We start from the raw sequence: 15370 nt of genomic DNA on the forward strand, positions 1-15370 counted from the left end.
CAAGTAGGCCGATGGCTTCGAGCTTAGTTGAGATCGGATACGATCTGATTATTGGGTAGTTACGAAAACTCTTTCGAAACCCTCCCAGAATCATTAAGAATAAGTACTTGGAGTATTCTATGAAATAGAAGAAATTGCTACCAGCCGCTCGAAATCGAATCGTCAAGCATCCATGTTTACTGGGTGATGCGGGACCTGGCGAAAACTCATCATAACACGAAGTTATGGAAGGCCAAAATCGAGGCATTCGTGGTTGGCGAAGCAACATCTGGACTTTCTTCGCAGTCATCCAACTTGTTGGAAAGGGACTTTGGCTGCTGTACTGACACGTGTTCTATCGCTCACTGCATGTGCGATGCCTTTCAGAAACTTCGCGCCGTTTTACATTGAAAACTCAGCCGTTCCGGATATTTCGTTACTTTTGCGGATGAAATATTTTTATTGCGCATATGCATGTTTTTGTGGTATGATGCTCGTCAACTATATATAAACTACCAACTTTTCACAAAATTTCTGACTTCTATTTCATATTCATGACTCAAAATATCAGCAAATTGAGACGTAGAATCGACAGATCTCAATGTGGTGAAGAAATACTACCTCTCAGATTCAAATTTGGTGATGAATTGGTCCAGAAATAGATATTTAACCTAGCGGTATTTTACATGGGCGCGTGGATATTTGGCAATAAGGGTGGCCGTTGGGATGTACTACGTAGTATCTTGCTTTTTGTAAGTGGCTATTATCCGTAATCAATATCCGGAAGCAGTTGGGACCTTTAACCTCCCACTGCAGTGATAAAACGCATGAAATCGGTATTTAACGTATTTGGTTTTTGGGTTTAAATACATTAATTGTACGTTAAATAATAAAACCTCCACTCTTCAATTTGGCCAGTTGGAAGTTTTTAGAGGACGACATGTCGACATGCGCATATATCGAAAATGGACGAACTTAGATGACGCTTTTCTCGAGCTGTGTAATACTTAGAGCAACACTACTTGTACTACAATATAGTCCATTACTAGCTCAGCCTATACAGCATGGCCTACGCATACACAGCTCTCTCTGGCATGACGCATCTTACCCGCATGTACACGCTTGTTCTTGAAATACGACGAATTTGCCAAGTTCGAAGTTGTCTTTCTCTACAGCTGTTGATTCAGGCGACATGCAATAAGGTGCTGTTGATAGTACTGGTTGTTGTTATGAGGAATGGAGAGTTTCTTGACCTCTTGTGCAGTATGCATTGAGAAATCGCTGACCTGCATCGCGCCGTACCCATGCACAATCTGCAGGATGTATAAATCGTTTGGGCAAAACGTAAATAATTATGGAGATGAATAAAAATACGCCAACTTATTAATAATACATATATCAACATAAAGATATTCAAGCGAATAATAATATGTTACACGTCGTTTGATTCCGTGGAAATAAATCATCTCGAGTATTATTATTAATATTAACGCAACCACCACCATATGTACACTACAACTTGTTTGTCCAGACTGTATCTCACGGCAACGGCTCGGACGCATCACCGACCCGCTTCAGGTGGAGATATGCATCGGTGCCGTACCCTTCCATGGAAATGATCTGCAAATCGCCGCCAAAGTACCGCGCAAACAGCCTCGAGATGGGCAAGCCGTAGCCCAGACCCGCCAGCGGCGACTCGCCGCCAAAGTCCATAGGGGTGTCGCCTTCAAGGCTCGCGAACGCCTGCTCGTTGGCGGTGGTGTACATGTAGCTCCAGATGCGCGGGAGGGCGCTCCGCGGAATGCCGCCGCCCTCGTCCGAGATCTTGATGCTGACGTCTTCGTTGTCGTCGCCGTCCGCCACGACGAGCTTGATGGGCGGCAGCGGGTTGTCCACACCATGGAACTCGACCACGGCCCGCATCGAGTTCTTGAGCACTTCAAAGAGCATGTGATGCAGATGGCTCGGGACGAACGGCATGACAAAGTCTGTGTGGCCGTGGAGCTCAACTTCGGGCGCGTCGCCGTATTGGCGGATGCACATATGCCGCGCGGTGTGGACGGCGGCAAGCGCGACTTCAGCAGGAGACGTGGACTCGCAGATGCACCCGACCCACCCATTTTCTCGCTCGTGGAGCGCAATGTGTTGACTCATGAGCATGCGAATTCCGATGCGACTTAGGTAGAACTTGTCGAGGAACGTATGCAGATCGTGCATGTCCGAGAGGGAAAGCGTTGGCTTCCCCGCCGATCGAGATGCTAGCATGCTCTTCTTGAGTTCGTACACGCCGCGCGCCATGGTATACAATGTGCCATTGTGCCGTTCCCAGATGGACTCGACGAGGGCGGCAAACGCGCGCTCGTCTTCGCTTGTTCGCACACGAGGGAACGCCACGAGCTCCTCGAACGACTTCACGTACCACTTTTTCACCAATTGCACGGACGGCATTTGGCAGAGGCCGTATGGCAACGTGTCGAGATCCTTCACGCGATGTGAGAGTCGAATGGGCAGTTCGGCATGGAGGAACTTGGCGCTGTGGATCAACTTAGAGGGCGAGATGTGGCTACCGAACTTGAGAAATTCCTGCAGCGTCACACCCGTCTGCGATTTCCCAGCGTACTCCATGATGCGCGGCAGCATTGCCGCGGACAAGGACGATGTCGACGGCTTCGTACGGATCGCCATGGTGCTTCGCGTAAAAAGTGAAAATGCCAAAACGTTGATCTGTCGAAGGAAGCTCGAAGTACTCGAAACTTCGAAATCGCAGCATAAAACCGTCAAGAGAATTTTCTTGTTCGCGCAACCTTCGAGAATCAGTATTTAAAGTACACCTGTACCTAACAACGGGCATGGATGCATTCTGTTATAATCTACACTGGATAGTGTTATAACATGTTATTGTACACTTTACCCAATTTGGACTTGTGAGTCATTTCCGTACTATAATATTATATAGTATCCAATTTAACTTTAAGCTTGCACAAACTATGCTTTACAACGATTAGTTAGTATATATATGTTTTGCCCAATACGGAGGCTTCTTAAGTTAATACTATTAATAGTATTCAGGAGAATCGGTCAAGCTTGTTTCGTCAATTGACATGTGAAGTAGATTACTGTATGTCGACGATGTGAACTGACGTGCGAGTTTACGTATTCCGTGATATCTTGGTTATAACTGTTATAACTGGACCATTGTTATATCATGTGAATGTACTGTACCGCAGAAAGAACGTCACTCCACTTCGGTTCTTGCCAGGGTACATTTGTACCTACGCCCCACTACTACACCGCCATACTATGCATGTGCTTGAGCATGGCTTCGCTTGTCGGAACATGCTTCAAGATCTCGAGCAGGTCCGAGTACCGAATGGTCTCGCCCTTTGTGTCAAACTCGAGGCGCACGAACGTGTTGAACTTGTGCCTGGCGAAGAGGAACCCAAAGTCCTTGAGGGTCTCCCGGCATACGTCCAAGTCGATGAACCCGTCGTTTGCGTCTGCGTCAGCCGCGTCCGCCTCCTCCAGCGCGGCTTGGAGGTCGGCCAGCGTCTTTTGATGCTCCAGGAAGAACGTGTGGATCTGCACGCACATGCGCTGCTTCATCTTTTCAACCTGGGCAAAGTGCTCGATGACGGAACTAAGCTTCTTGCGGCCCACGCGCCACGTCCCGTTCAAAATGGAGAACTGCCGCACGACGTCGGGCGCTAACACCAACGTGTTGAAGAACAATGGCACGAGCAGCAACAGGATCGCCACCACTTGGTTCCATTCCGTGACAACCAACACACAGTTGATCAGAAGCGCGTAGAAGAAGCCGTTCGCGATGAGTATGCTCTGCAGGACCACATGACACGCCTTCCGCGAGAAAAACGGCAGGCGAATCGGCTTGTCATCGTGCATAAGTTTGCACCGAAGCGAATTCTGGTGCACACTCGACTTCCCTCGACACTTGCGGTACCCGGACATGATAAGTTGGCAGAACAAGTCCGCTTTTACCCAGCTGTGATCGCGGACCTTGCCATGGTACAGCTTGTCCGCGACGTACCGCATGCGTGCGATGGCTTCATCCGCGGGAAGGTCGGCGTCCTCATGCGATTCCTGCAGTAATCAATACTGAGCAAATTGAAACCGTCAACAAAACCTGTCAAACTTGATACCTTCTCAATCACGTCGTTCATGGCTTCAAAGAGAAACTCCATTTTGCGCTTTTTGGCATTTCCATCGAGAGGCACGATCAGCGTCATCGCCGACCCTTCCAGTGCCCGGTCGGTGGCATGTTGAAGCAACACCGTCACCAAGTGCTTGAGGTAGAAGAAGAACCCGAGCATCGCGACAGTGAGGCAGCACACAAAGGTGGCGAACGCCACAAGTCGAATGGAGCTTTCGGAGACGCGGTACGGCGAGTTGAGTTGTCCCGTGGACGCAAAGTAGAGCGCAAACACCCCGAGCAGCAGCACCCACGTGCTCAGGTCCACTTCGATGAACTTGGCAATCTGGCTGTCTTGGACCTCTCGAATATACTTGGCGAACGAGAACAGTTGCGGCAGTTCGTACACGTTGAGGAAGAACTGCCCGAGCAACTTCATCTCCATGCGATCTTCGTACTTTCGCCACGCGCGAAACTGGCGCCACCACGACTTGGACGCGGCGGCCTCGTCCAGACGTTGTCGTGCAATCGCCACCAGATCCACCGCGCTCATGACGGATAGCTTATCCATTTCAATGTTGGACTTGCGCAGCCGAATGAACACGACAATCGCTTGGAACACCAGCGCCATCGTGACGAAGAACACAAACACATCCGCCGCATCCAACGCGTAGTACACCGGTCCACCCTTCTCCGCCAGCTTCGAGTACACGCAGAACTTGACCAGCATGTAGATGAGCCCCACGATCATGAGTTCCTGTGTCGTTTTGTGCAGCATCTTGGCGTATTTGGGGTGTTGTCGACACACTCGGTGAATGTGATGGAGTGCGAGTTCGAGCGTCGCCACGAAGAGCACTACGAGGAAGATGAACAAGATCACTCGATTTGACTCCAGGTCTTCTTCCTTGAACCCGCTGCTTCCACCCAGGAGGCGAAGTCCATCGTCGGCCGTCATTGTCGCCAAATGCTCAAACGGTGCCGTTTTAATCTTGGAATCTTGGCCAATCAACGTTGGCTATCTTCGTGATACGGCTACTCGATTGGCTGAATTTCCATTCACCTTATCAAGATCTATTAATATGACGCAGGCTTTCGCTCGATATAGACCACTGCCTGCAGCTCCCCCGACAATATACTTCGCCATTCCCCATGATGTCGCAGCTAAAGCCAACAACCGACTTGCAGGATGTCGGGAGTTGGCTACCTGGTAGTTAACCGTACAGTACTGTAAGCATGCTGGATTACTGTACCGGTACTATGATAGTTTGTTCTAAATTGTGTACCGTACACTGTCTGGCGGATAAGATATCGTATTTATCCGGATATCGAACCGCCGATCTTGACTTTTTTTGAGTTGCACCACGTCCCCGTTCTCGCCATCATGGTATTTGTGACCCTCAAGTACATCATCATCGGCGACTCGGAAGTGGGCAAGAGCTCGCTCCTCCTGCAGTTCACGGAACAGACGTTTGCAGGCATCCATGACCTCACGATCGGTGTTGAGTTTGGAGCCAAGCTCCTCGACTTGAACAACCGCAAGGTGAAGCTCGAAATTTGGGACACCGCCGGCCAAGAAACGTTCTTGTCCATCACCCGATCGTACTACCGCGGCGCGGATGGCGTGCTGCTGGTGTACGACATTGGCAAACGATCTAGCTTCGAGCATCTGTGTCGGTGGTTGCAAGAATGCCAGCAGAACTGTATGAACCCAAGCTTGGAGATCATGGTCGTGGGCATGAAGGCAGACATCACAGAGGACCTGCGGCAGGTGAGCTACGACGAAGCAGCATCGTGGTCCGCCCGTCACGGCCTTCACTTCATCGAAGCGTCGGCGAAGACCGCATTGAACGTCGAAACAGTGTTTGTCGAGAGCGCCACCACGATCCTGCACCACTTTGACGAGTCCAATCAAGCTCGCATGCAAGAAACCAGTCGCAAAGTCCAGCTCACCAACCCCGTCGTCCCAGCTCACGTTCCCACAAACGAATGTTGTTCCCAAGCCTAGCCAGTATAATGCTATAGGAATTGATCCCTAAGGCGAAGCCCAGCGTTACTGGCACCGTTAACGTACACATAAACTTCTCGTGTTGCCATAATGTTATTCGGGTTAACTATGTCATACACAGCGTCACGTTATCGATAATCGCAGCGGTGTTTTGCACTCGAAAGTGTGGCGAATGTGTACGGATGACCTCGATCGTGAAGTACATGTACTTAATGCACTTGTAGAAACGTTATGAGTGTCACGAGAACCAATGCAAGTGAGCAAGTAAAACGAACTCCTCTTTGAACGTAATTTAACCTTAATGTACCAGTGTTGCTGGACAGACATAAACAGTAGTATATGCGTAGTATGTACTGTAACGGGACCTCTCATTCATCACCCGATTTCAGGTGGTGACACGAAACGAGGATAACGGGACATTCGAACTCGCGCTAGCTCCCTCGCTAGAAGTGCTACGCCAAAACTACTACGTTGTCGTCTCGCACGCGCAGCACACGTGTGTCCTGGCTTGTACTGGTAGGTTTTCCTGAGTGATTTTCCCTTAATAGTACGTAGGACACCCACCAGTTGATGATGGCTGCAACGACCTACCTCATCAGGGAGTTAACACAAAGCCAAAAGGTACAGTACAAGAACATCCACAGCATAGCTCCGACGCGACCGTAGATCAGAGAGCTTCAACGCCAGGCCGCAACTGGACATTCGTGCTTCTTCAGGCACACGGCGTCGACGGCGAAGATGTGGCGGTGCATAACGGCGTGCTGGAATATCGTAAAATGTTCCGTCACAAGGTCAAACGCTTCCGATGAATACCTACACAGATGTGCTGCCCGCGACGCACATTATCCCCGTGACCTTTCAAGATCGATATTCCAAAATTGCATCTGTGTTGTGCACTCGGCTTGCTAATTCGTACCTACACTCCAAGTAGGAATGCATGTCTATTTCATGTGATGAAGCGCAGTCACAGTGTGTGCATGAAGTCCTCCACCGGCAAAACGACCAAGGCGCCCAGAGCGAAGTCTTGCCTGCTTGTGGTTGTGAGTTGACTCACCACTGCTGTGTGGGTCAGGTAGGTGTTGTTATTTCCTATATCAAAAATAAGAAATGGTTTTCGAAATCTATGGCTTGCTAACATATATAAATTCATTCGTTGAGTGATACTATAAGATTGAAGAGGTGATTCGTGAAACCGTTGTGTATAATATCTATTTCTACAGGATGCTCGGTCGCAACATGACATTCTGCTTGACTCCTAAGATCAGTAGCAGCATCACCATGACGGCTCCGACGGCGCTCATTCCTGTGGTAATGCATGCACGGACATAAATAGATTGTAATGGAGAGATGATATGTTCTTGTTGATGTAGGCGAATGGTAGCGAAGAGATTGAAACAGTGTGCTTGCAAGATGTCTTGGTTCGCGGTGGTATCCAGGTAGTAGAGACTATCGGTGCATGTGTGCGTGCTATAGTTTAACGAGATCTCGTATAAACCGCAGGTTACTCTGGCGTCGGTGGGCGGCAATGCGCAGAATGTTGTCAAGATGTCGCGAGGGCTACACATCCAAGCGGACGTGGCGATTGCCGAGTGCGTCCACAACTCGTACGACGTGATTGTCCTTCCAGGGGTACCCTCTCCATACACCGTTCCATGGTGACACTGACAACAACACGTACAAAAGGGCATGCCCGGAGCTTCCCACTTGCGCGACTGTCCTGATTTGATCAACATGCTCCGACGCCAAAAAGCGGGCGGGAAATGGTACGGCGCCATTTGTGCCGCTCCCGCGGTCGTCCTCCACCACCACGAGGTACACGAGCATGCCGTACTCGGGCAGCATCCCCCAATGGTGTTTCTAGCTGCTGCCTCCGGGACCTGTGACGTCGTATCCGTCTTTTCAAGACAAGATGCCGGGCGTGGTGTACAGCTCGGATCGGGTGGTGGTGACCGCCAACTGTTTGACCAGTCGAGGTATAAAGACGTGCTATGCTGAAGTGGACTCGTCAAGGGGCTTTGAGTATGTAGGGCCAGGAACGGCCATGGAGATGGGGCTCAAGTTGGTGGAAGTGCTGTGCGGGTCCAAGAAGGCAGCGGCGGTGGCCGACGGGTTGCTCTACCAGAGCCTCTAGCTGGTCTGGCCCCACTGAATTTCGACTTTTAGTTAATCATTGCATACTAGTGTATTAGTATCTAGCAATGTATACTAATACTACGTAGTAGTTGTTCGTATGCGAATGATTGGTTGACACAAGATCTATCATATAGTACCAGTTGGTTACTATGTGTTCCCAGCACCTTGCTATATAAAGCATATAATGTAGTACTACATTATACAGTATGCTTTATATATTGGACACCCAGAACGTTACTAGTACATTATTGGAGGCGAACCCAGATGTGAACACATCATATATGTATGATATCTCGCGTCGTTTAGAAACATCATCGCAGATATATCATCACATGGGAACGCTTAAGGCGATGCTTGTTCCACACTCAATTGTACGTGCAAAGGATTGAGGGGGGGACGTGCTTCTACTACTCGCGTTTGCTTTGAACCAACCCGACGGACGCCGATGCGCCGGTGAAGGCGACGACCACCGACAGCGCAATGCCGACCACGTGGCCATACAAGGCCCCGTACACACAAGACAGTGGCCATTGCTACATCAAGCAGAACGAGGTAGGTCGCAAATCCATCTCGACCAGTTACGAACCTGCCACGGTCGATCCCAATCGAGGGGAATGAATACCGTGCCGATGTACGCGCCAAGCACCGTGCCAATGGACGTCCACGCCAGTTGAAGTTCACTGGCGTTGCGATACCTACATACATGTACATCTTCGTGTGTGACTGGAGATGGATTATAGACGTACTTGGCATGCAAGAGCAGGTCGATGTATGGAGACGCGCCGGTCGAGGACGGACGGAAGTGCAGGGCCACATGGGGCACGGTGAGGATGGACACCACCAGGGCGAGTAAGAAGGTTTTCCAGGACAACCTACGATCCAACACGTGATTCCCACCGACACGACGATCAACTTACTGAAACACTGGCGCGCCAAAGAACACAATGATCACGTGACTGCAAACCGCCCCCATCGCAGTTGCGCCGACGCCGAAAGCAAGGCCAAGCAGCTTGTTGCCATGAATCTACATGGACATAGGCATGCACACAACGTCAGCATGGTCGCGAGGCTTGTGTGGTGGATCAGTACGTTGGGTGGTGTGGTGATTGCCAACACCGCGAAGGTCAGGACCCCAAGCATAACCACGGCGACCTCCAAGGCTTCTGGATGGGAGGTCTCAAAGGAGCCATACCATCTGGGGAAGTAAACGGCAGTTCCAAGCGCAATCGCCGCTTGCGCAATGCCAAGCGCGGTGGACCGACCTTGCATTTATTTGCTCGACACTGTTGCTATTTGACCCACCTCACACTATATTACTATTTATTTATTTGTACTTTACTGTTAAATACTGTAGTGGGAAAGGCTAATTTGAGCAGTTACGTTATTTGACTGTGAGTTTTTTTCAACGAGTTTTTTGTCGATGGAAAAGCAATACCGGTGTTGTACTGTCTGTTGTACTAAGTACTAGTATTAGTACTATGCTAGTAGGTAATAATAACTGAAGAGTTACAGTAATATTCCGCGACCAGCCTTACTGGAGTACAACTATTAATAGTGTACTTATGGCCGAAAATTTATTCAATAATATTGTCCAAGAAATTGTTCGAGTAACTGTTAACGAATAAAATCGGTAGAAAATTAATTCATGATTATGTCCAAGAAACTGTTTGATTAATAACAAAACGTGTTGAATTGTGCCTCACGTTTTGATAGCACGCCCTGTGATTGGTCCATTTGGATGTGGGGTTTTCATCATTTTCGAAAGGACCTCCGCGGCCATCGATGTCGTCGCACACGTTGGAGCAGATCCGATCCGCGCATGAAGACATCGAGAGCTACGAGCGCGCGATTGTCAGCATCTTGAGTGAGAAACCTCGCAATGTATGACCACCCTTTCTTCCTTCCATTGATTCGATGTACCTCATGGCCATCCATAAACTAGCACCGCGCACGGGTGTTGCACGGCCACAAGGTGAGCGGGCTCTTGGACAGCGTGACGGTGCGCAGCGCGGACGCGCTCAAGTTGTACAAAGACGAGGAAGGAACTTTCAAGGAAGAGATCGACACGATGCATGGTCGTACCATCTTCACGTCGTTCTACGACCAGCTCAAAGCCATGCGCGACTTTCACCGAAAATACACAAACATCCAAGTCTCCCACGAGCCCGTGCTGGACCACATCATGAACCCAGAGATCCCCGTACGTATCTTCCTCGTATATCCACCTGGACGTCATGTCCATCTCGTTCGTATATCCTGATCCTTCGACTCATGATTATGACGGGACTCTAGTTTTCCGGGGAAGAGCGCTTTGGCAAGTACTTGGATCTGCATGCGTTCTACACGCAGTACCTCAACCTGCCCGTCTTTCAATCGTACGTGTCTCCTATTCCCGTTCAACCTTCCTCCATGTATATAAATCACCCGAGCGCGGCGCGCGTAGGGTCAACAAGAAGGCCGCGGCCGACACGACCAACGTCGTGCGAGGGCGCACCCCCGAGTACAAGCAAGTGCACGCCGACTACATCACGTATCTCGGTCGCGTGGGGGACTTGAGCAAGATCCCGCCGCGCGCCAAGCTCGCGGACGCGCGCTACGACGCGTACTTGAGTTCGTTGGTCGAGTACTTGCTGTCGTTTTACCGCCGGACGCAGCCGCTCGTGGACGTGGACGACGTGATTCGGGAAACCAACGCCGCGTTCGCCAAGGACTGGAGTCTGCGGCGGGTGCGGGGCTGGCAAGTCGACGAGCACGAGTCCAACGAGACGTTCTGCCGCCCTTGCCACAAGCAATTTGCATCGCCGGCAGTATTCCAAGGGCACCTCAAGGGGAAAAAGCACCTCAAGGCAGTCGACAGCGGCACCAATAATGGCGGCGACGACACGCGGCGGGAGCAGCTGGCCCGCCTCGAAGCCCAAGCCAAGACCCTAGTGTCGCTCCTCACCGAAGTCGTACACGCGACGATTTCGTTCCTCGAGCTCAAGCAGACGCGAACGCCAGAGGAACTCCAGGCCGAGATATACGAGGAAGAGGAAGGCGGCTTGTCCGATGTGGACGTGGACAACGACCACCCGACCGGGGGCGACGACGACGAGCAGCCGTTTTACAATCCCCTCAACCTCCCCCTCGGGTGGGATGGCAAGCCGATTCCGTACTGGCTGTACAAACTGCACGGCCTTGGCATCGAGTTCAAGTGCGAAATCTGCGGCAACCACAGCTACTGGGGCCGCCGAGATTTTGATAGGCACTTTCAGCAGTGGCGCCACGCGTTTGGCATGCGGTGCCTCGGCATTCCCAACACCAAACACTTTCACGACATTACGCACATGGCCGACGCGATCGCGTGTACGAACCTCTGAGTCTGATTCCATGTCTGATTCCATGTCTGATTCTGGTATATGGAGAGTTTGGCTGGATACCTGTACGAACCTATGATTCTGATTCGATGTCTGATTCTGGCTATGGGAGAGCTTGACGGGATACCTGTGTATGTATACAGTGTACGAGAAACTCAAGGGGCAGCTCGAGATTGAAACGCTCAACAAAGCCAACGAAGAAGAGTTTGAAGACTCGGAAGGCAACGTGTTTAACCGCAAAACGTACGAAGATTTGGCGCGGCAAGGGTTGTTGTAAAGCTGCGATACCGTCATTTCGGTATCGCATCTATCGTTGGATAACACCACATGGCATCTATATATATATTATATATATATATATATACCATTCGACCACCACGCACGTCACACAGAGGAGTGTTGGGGGAGATATATATATATCATACTATTCGCTGTCGTCGTCAAGGTAGATGACGTTGGCCATCGACATGGCCGACTTGGGGGGACCGCCGCCGTTACTAGAACTACTCGAACTACTCGTAAACCCGTGACTGCGGGCCGTGTGTGTCTGGGGGTTGGGGGGTTGGGGGAACGACGCAGGTGGAAGCACTTGGTCGCCCCGATGCAGCCGTTTCCGTGCCTTTGCCGCCCCCTGGTGCCATGCGTCGCCTAGGGGCGGAGGCGTCGAGTCCTTGTCAAACCCGCCGCCGCCATTCGTATAATACTGCGCAAAGCCGGGGGTTGATGAAAACGACGACGATGGGTGGAGGGAGGACGAAGGGTTGGTGGGGGCTTGGGCTGCCAGGGATGGGAGGCGGGGGGCGGACGAGGTCGTGGGGGCAGAAAACCCTGCAAAGCCCCCAGGGGCGGCGGCGGCGGCCAGAGCAGGAGGAGGGGGGGATGCCCACGGGTCGTCGTACGTGACGTCGAGCATCCCGCCAAACGCCGACGCGTTCGACCACTGCGGTTGCGCGGGCGTCGTCGTCCACGTGGACGCGGCATTCCACAGCACATGGGGCATCGAAGAAGAAGAGGAAGGGGGGGCAGGGTGGAGGAGGTCCGCGAGGGGGCGGACTTCGTCCTCGTCGTCCGACGACAGCGTCAAGTCGATCGAGTCGAGCGGCACGGAGGCGGCGGCGGCGGGCCTGGGGGAGCCCAACACGTCGATGGGGATGATGTCCAGCAGGAGCTTGTCGTCGGTCGCTGGCTTGGGCTTCTTGTCACTGGGGTCGTCCTCAGTCACCCGCTTTCGCCACGTCGCATCCGGAAAGATTTCGACTTCTTCCAGCTCTTCGTCGTCCCGGACGTCCGCGAGCAGCTGCTTCAAGTACGGATCGATGCGGAGGTCGTCCAACGCGATGAACTAGATCGTACAAATGTCAATAATATGGTCATTCGGTCGTCAATGGACAACAATGCTCATCACATTGGAAGACCACCATATATATCGGCAGACAACTATCTATATCGACCAATCAAAACCGAGATCACGAATCCAGTAGTCACTCACATTCGACCATGGTCACGTCGATTCGAAATTGTTGGAGTGGGTTGACGAGCAGAATCACCAAATAGTCGACCAATCAAAACCGAGATCAAGAATCAAGTAGCCAATCAAATCCACTCTTGGACCAATTCAACATCGAATTAGTGACTAAAATTACCATCTTTACATACAAAATTACAAACAATCGATCGATATGGATTTTTGGCAAATAATCAGCATTACAAAAGTCCACATTTTGGTTGAAAGAAAGTCCATATCATTCATCATGTTCCATGTTTCAAACAATCGATTTGGCAAAGTGACTTCGTTTTTCCTATATTTTTGGTGGTTTTTCGGCTTTATTTATATAAATCAGCCCCCCAAACCTCCAAAAATATCTCTCTCTGGAGCAGCTAATGCTAGCACAGCTAGGTACATACATATACACAATCCAATCGACCGCACACATATATAAAGCCTATGGACCTTGTGGCACACGATGCACTTCCATGCGCGGGACCGCGCCGTGCGGTTGAATAGGAGGAACGTCTTGAGGTCAAAGCACTGCAAGTGCTGGCAGTGGATGCCCCGCGCCGGGAGGTCGATCACGCACAGCCCCAGCGGACACCGCACCGACAGCATCGTGCATGTGGCCACAATATCGTCGTCGTCGTCGCCGCCAAACGACTTGATCACGTCGGCTTTGGCTTGGGCGTACGTGATGAGCTCGGACTGTGCGACAACGTGCTGGAGCAAGTGGTCCAAATCTTGCTTTTCCACGCGCTGGATCACAAACACATACAAGTTCTACGCGCGCGCGTGTTTATGTCACCATGGGACACCGTTTCACGAGATATGTCGACATGTACCGGTAATGAATCGGCAGTCCGAATGTCGATCGTGTTGGTCCCGTGCCGAGACATGGGAAGGAGGTTCAAGGGCTGTTCCCGCAGCACTTTGGATGTGTTGGTTTGGCCTGGCACAGCTCGCTAGAGTTGGATGGTCGAGATGAGATGATGACGTGGAACGCTCACAGACCTGGACGAGGGCACATGCGTAGCCGTTGACCAGGATCGTACAGCAAGTGGGCCAGCAGTGGCCTTCCGACAGCGGATCCTTCATCGCAAAGCACCGAAGTTGCAGTTCCAAGCAGCCTACGACGTCCAATATATAAGGATCGATCGACCACGGGATTATTATTCCCTATATATATATATATATATATATATATAGATTGTGTGTACCAGGTTGCGTGCCCTTTCGCTGCTTCATCGCGACGAGGTCGTCGGGGGGAATGTCGTACTGAATCTGCTGCCGGTTGCTAGCTGTGAATCGGAGAAACGTGGGAAACCCAAACGTCGTCTGCACGCGGAAAAACGGCTCGAACACGACGGCTCGACATGCTTCGCAGTGCCACGAGTCTGTCTACATGCAACCTCAAGTTGGATGATGATCATGGCGAGAAGGAAGGAGGAGGAGGGGGACTGTACCATCTGGGTGGTCTGGTGGCACTTTGAGTGCACGGCGGTGGCGCACTTGGCGCATGTGCTCACGCCTGACCCGCGGGACGCCTTGACAGGACACAAACACCGCGCGTTGTTCAACTCTGGCGCGTACCCGACGGTGATTTCGATCGCTGGTGGAGGACCGCCGCGCATGGCGAACGCGTTCGCGTGATGCAGGATGGCCGCTCCGTTGACCGCCATGCCGCCGCCGTTGGTGGCGTGCAAGGGCCCCCAGGACCCTCCAGGTGCTGACACACTCGACGGGTGTGCGTTCGCGACGGGAGCTTTCATCATGCGAATGTTCCCAGGTGTCGACGACGGCTGCTGCATGGAGGTGGTTCCAAGGAGCAATTGTTCCATCTCCCTGTACCCGTTCACCATGTGCTGCGTGTAGAAGTGGCTTTGCGTGTCGGACAACGACCCCGCCGACTGTAACGTGTGGAATTGCTACAGACAGGTCGACCAACAATCAACGGGTGACGGCACGACGACGACGTACCGAGCACTTTTGGACGATGCGGTCGATGAGTTCCTGCTTCCGCCCCGAGATGCTCAACGACATCTGCTTGGCCAGACCTTTGAGCTCGGGTACCTTTAGGGACGCGAGGCGGTCTCCCATCGAACTCAGCGGAATTGGCGGATTGATCATGACGTGGTCCTGCCGATGCCGTTCAAGGACGGTTGGGTTGCGCCGGTCGGTGGTGGTTCTGTTGCCCGATATTACTTGCCAATGATGCTGTCGAAGGAACTCGTACAGTTGTACTGTATGTTGTACTATTC

General features: G+C 51.6%; 7 protein-coding genes across 7 annotated transcripts; 3 read left to right on the forward strand and 4 right to left on the reverse strand.

The window, feature by feature from the left end:
* Nucleotides 1-1426: 1426 nt before the first annotated feature.
* H257_02798 (hypothetical protein) lies at nucleotides 1427-2680 on the reverse strand. The gene has a single exon (XM_009826598.1). It carries the CDS (start codon nucleotides 2662-2664, stop codon nucleotides 1519-1521), a length of 1146 nt encoding a protein of 381 aa, XP_009824900.1. The 5' UTR covers nucleotides 2665-2680; the 3' UTR covers nucleotides 1427-1518.
* A 449-nt stretch (nucleotides 2681-3129) lies between these two features.
* H257_02799 (hypothetical protein) lies at nucleotides 3130-5242 on the reverse strand. Its single transcript, XM_009826599.1, has 2 exons — nucleotides 4137-5242; nucleotides 3130-4077 (listed from the first exon to the last, which is right to left on the reverse strand). Exons 1-2 carry the CDS (start codon nucleotides 5079-5081, stop codon nucleotides 3265-3267), a joined length of 1758 nt encoding a protein of 585 aa, XP_009824901.1. The 5' UTR covers nucleotides 5082-5242; the 3' UTR covers nucleotides 3130-3264.
* A 240-nt stretch (nucleotides 5243-5482) lies between these two features.
* H257_02800 (hypothetical protein) lies at nucleotides 5483-6243 on the forward strand. The gene has a single exon (XM_009826600.1). The coding sequence runs from the start codon at nucleotides 5508-5510 to the stop codon at nucleotides 6129-6131; it is 624 nt and encodes a 207-aa protein (XP_009824902.1). The 5' UTR covers nucleotides 5483-5507; the 3' UTR covers nucleotides 6132-6243.
* Nucleotides 6244-7352: 1109 nt separating this feature from the next.
* H257_02801 (hypothetical protein) lies at nucleotides 7353-8368 on the forward strand (the record flags this gene model as incomplete). The annotated part of the gene is made up of 6 exons (XM_009826601.1): nucleotides 7353-7439; nucleotides 7502-7567; nucleotides 7632-7760; nucleotides 7815-7943; nucleotides 7993-8104; nucleotides 8159-8368. The coding sequence occupies 6 exons, from the start codon at nucleotides 7353-7355 to the stop codon at nucleotides 8260-8262; spliced, it is 627 nt and encodes a 208-aa protein (XP_009824903.1). The 3' UTR covers nucleotides 8263-8368.
* Nucleotides 8369-8482: 114 nt separating this feature from the next.
* H257_02802 (hypothetical protein) lies at nucleotides 8483-9558 on the reverse strand. The gene is made up of 5 exons (XM_009826602.1): nucleotides 9354-9558; nucleotides 9182-9288; nucleotides 9011-9136; nucleotides 8851-8959; nucleotides 8483-8797 (listed from the first exon to the last, which is right to left on the reverse strand). Exons 1-5 carry the CDS (start codon nucleotides 9531-9533, stop codon nucleotides 8672-8674), a joined length of 648 nt encoding a protein of 215 aa, XP_009824904.1. The 5' UTR covers nucleotides 9534-9558; the 3' UTR covers nucleotides 8483-8671.
* A 471-nt stretch (nucleotides 9559-10029) lies between these two features.
* On the forward strand, nucleotides 10030-11956 carry H257_02803 (hypothetical protein). Its single transcript, XM_009826603.1, has 5 exons — nucleotides 10030-10145; nucleotides 10207-10464; nucleotides 10557-10639; nucleotides 10708-11609; nucleotides 11764-11956. Exons 1-5 carry the CDS (start codon nucleotides 10047-10049, stop codon nucleotides 11895-11897), a joined length of 1476 nt encoding a protein of 491 aa, XP_009824905.1. The 5' UTR covers nucleotides 10030-10046; the 3' UTR covers nucleotides 11898-11956.
* Nucleotides 11953-15303, reverse strand: H257_02804 (hypothetical protein). The gene is made up of 7 exons (XM_009826604.1): nucleotides 15090-15303; nucleotides 14576-15037; nucleotides 14330-14510; nucleotides 14124-14239; nucleotides 13955-14074; nucleotides 13572-13892; nucleotides 11953-12962 (listed from the first exon to the last, which is right to left on the reverse strand). Exons 1-7 carry the CDS (start codon nucleotides 15237-15239, stop codon nucleotides 12045-12047), a joined length of 2268 nt encoding a protein of 755 aa, XP_009824906.1. The 5' UTR covers nucleotides 15240-15303; the 3' UTR covers nucleotides 11953-12044.
* Nucleotides 15304-15370: the final 67 nt, after the last annotated feature.

The sequence above is a fragment of the Aphanomyces astaci genome (genome assembly GCF_000520075.1).
Source record: "Aphanomyces astaci strain APO3 unplaced genomic scaffold supercont1.5, whole genome shotgun sequence".
Lineage (NCBI taxonomy): Eukaryota > Oomycota > Saprolegniomycetes > Saprolegniales > Verrucalvaceae > Aphanomyces > Aphanomyces astaci.

What these genes read in the sequence shown, in the direction of transcription:
- H257_02804 (XM_009826604.1), bottom strand. Translation starts at nt 15,239, where the DNA reads ATGATCAATCCGCCAATTCCGCTGAGTTCGATGGGAGACCGCCTCGCG. An exon ending in GCATCGTCCAAAAGTGCTCG is followed by an intron (nt 15,038 to 15,089) that starts GTACGTCGTCGT and finishes ACCTGTCTGTAG; the next exon opens with CAATTCCACACGTTACAGTC. An exon ending in GCGAAAGGGCACGCAACCTG is followed by an intron (nt 14,240 to 14,329) that starts GTACACACAATC and finishes TGGACGTCGTAG; the next exon opens with GCTGCTTGGAACTGCAACTT.
- H257_02798 (XM_009826598.1), bottom strand. Translation starts at nt 2,664, where the DNA reads ATGGCGATCCGTACGAAGCCGTCGACATCGTCCTTGTCCGCGGCAATG.
- H257_02799 (XM_009826599.1), bottom strand. Translation starts at nt 5,081, where the DNA reads ATGACGGCCGACGATGGACTTCGCCTCCTGGGTGGAAGCAGCGGGTTC. An exon ending in TGAACGACGTGATTGAGAAG is followed by an intron (nt 4,078 to 4,136) that starts GTATCAAGTTTG and finishes TGATTACTGCAG; the next exon opens with GAATCGCATGAGGACGCCGA.
- H257_02803 (XM_009826603.1), top strand. Translation starts at nt 10,047, where the DNA reads ATGTCGTCGCACACGTTGGAGCAGATCCGATCCGCGCATGAAGACATC. An exon ending in TGAGTGAGAAACCTCGCAAT is followed by an intron (nt 10,146 to 10,206) that starts GTATGACCACCC and finishes TCCATAAACTAG; the next exon opens with CACCGCGCACGGGTGTTGCA. An exon ending in CATGGCCGACGCGATCGCGT is followed by an intron (nt 11,610 to 11,763) that starts GTACGAACCTCT and finishes GTATGTATACAG; the next exon opens with TGTACGAGAAACTCAAGGGG.
- H257_02800 (XM_009826600.1), top strand. Translation starts at nt 5,508, where the DNA reads ATGGTATTTGTGACCCTCAAGTACATCATCATCGGCGACTCGGAAGTG.
- H257_02802 (XM_009826602.1), bottom strand. Translation starts at nt 9,533, where the DNA reads ATGCAAGGTCGGTCCACCGCGCTTGGCATTGCGCAAGCGGCGATTGCG. An exon ending in CAATCACCACACCACCCAAC is followed by an intron (nt 9,289 to 9,353) that starts GTACTGATCCAC and finishes ATGTCCATGTAG; the next exon opens with ATTCATGGCAACAAGCTGCT. An exon ending in TTTGGCGCGCCAGTGTTTCA is followed by an intron (nt 9,137 to 9,181) that starts GTAAGTTGATCG and finishes GTTGGATCGTAG; the next exon opens with GTTGTCCTGGAAAACCTTCT.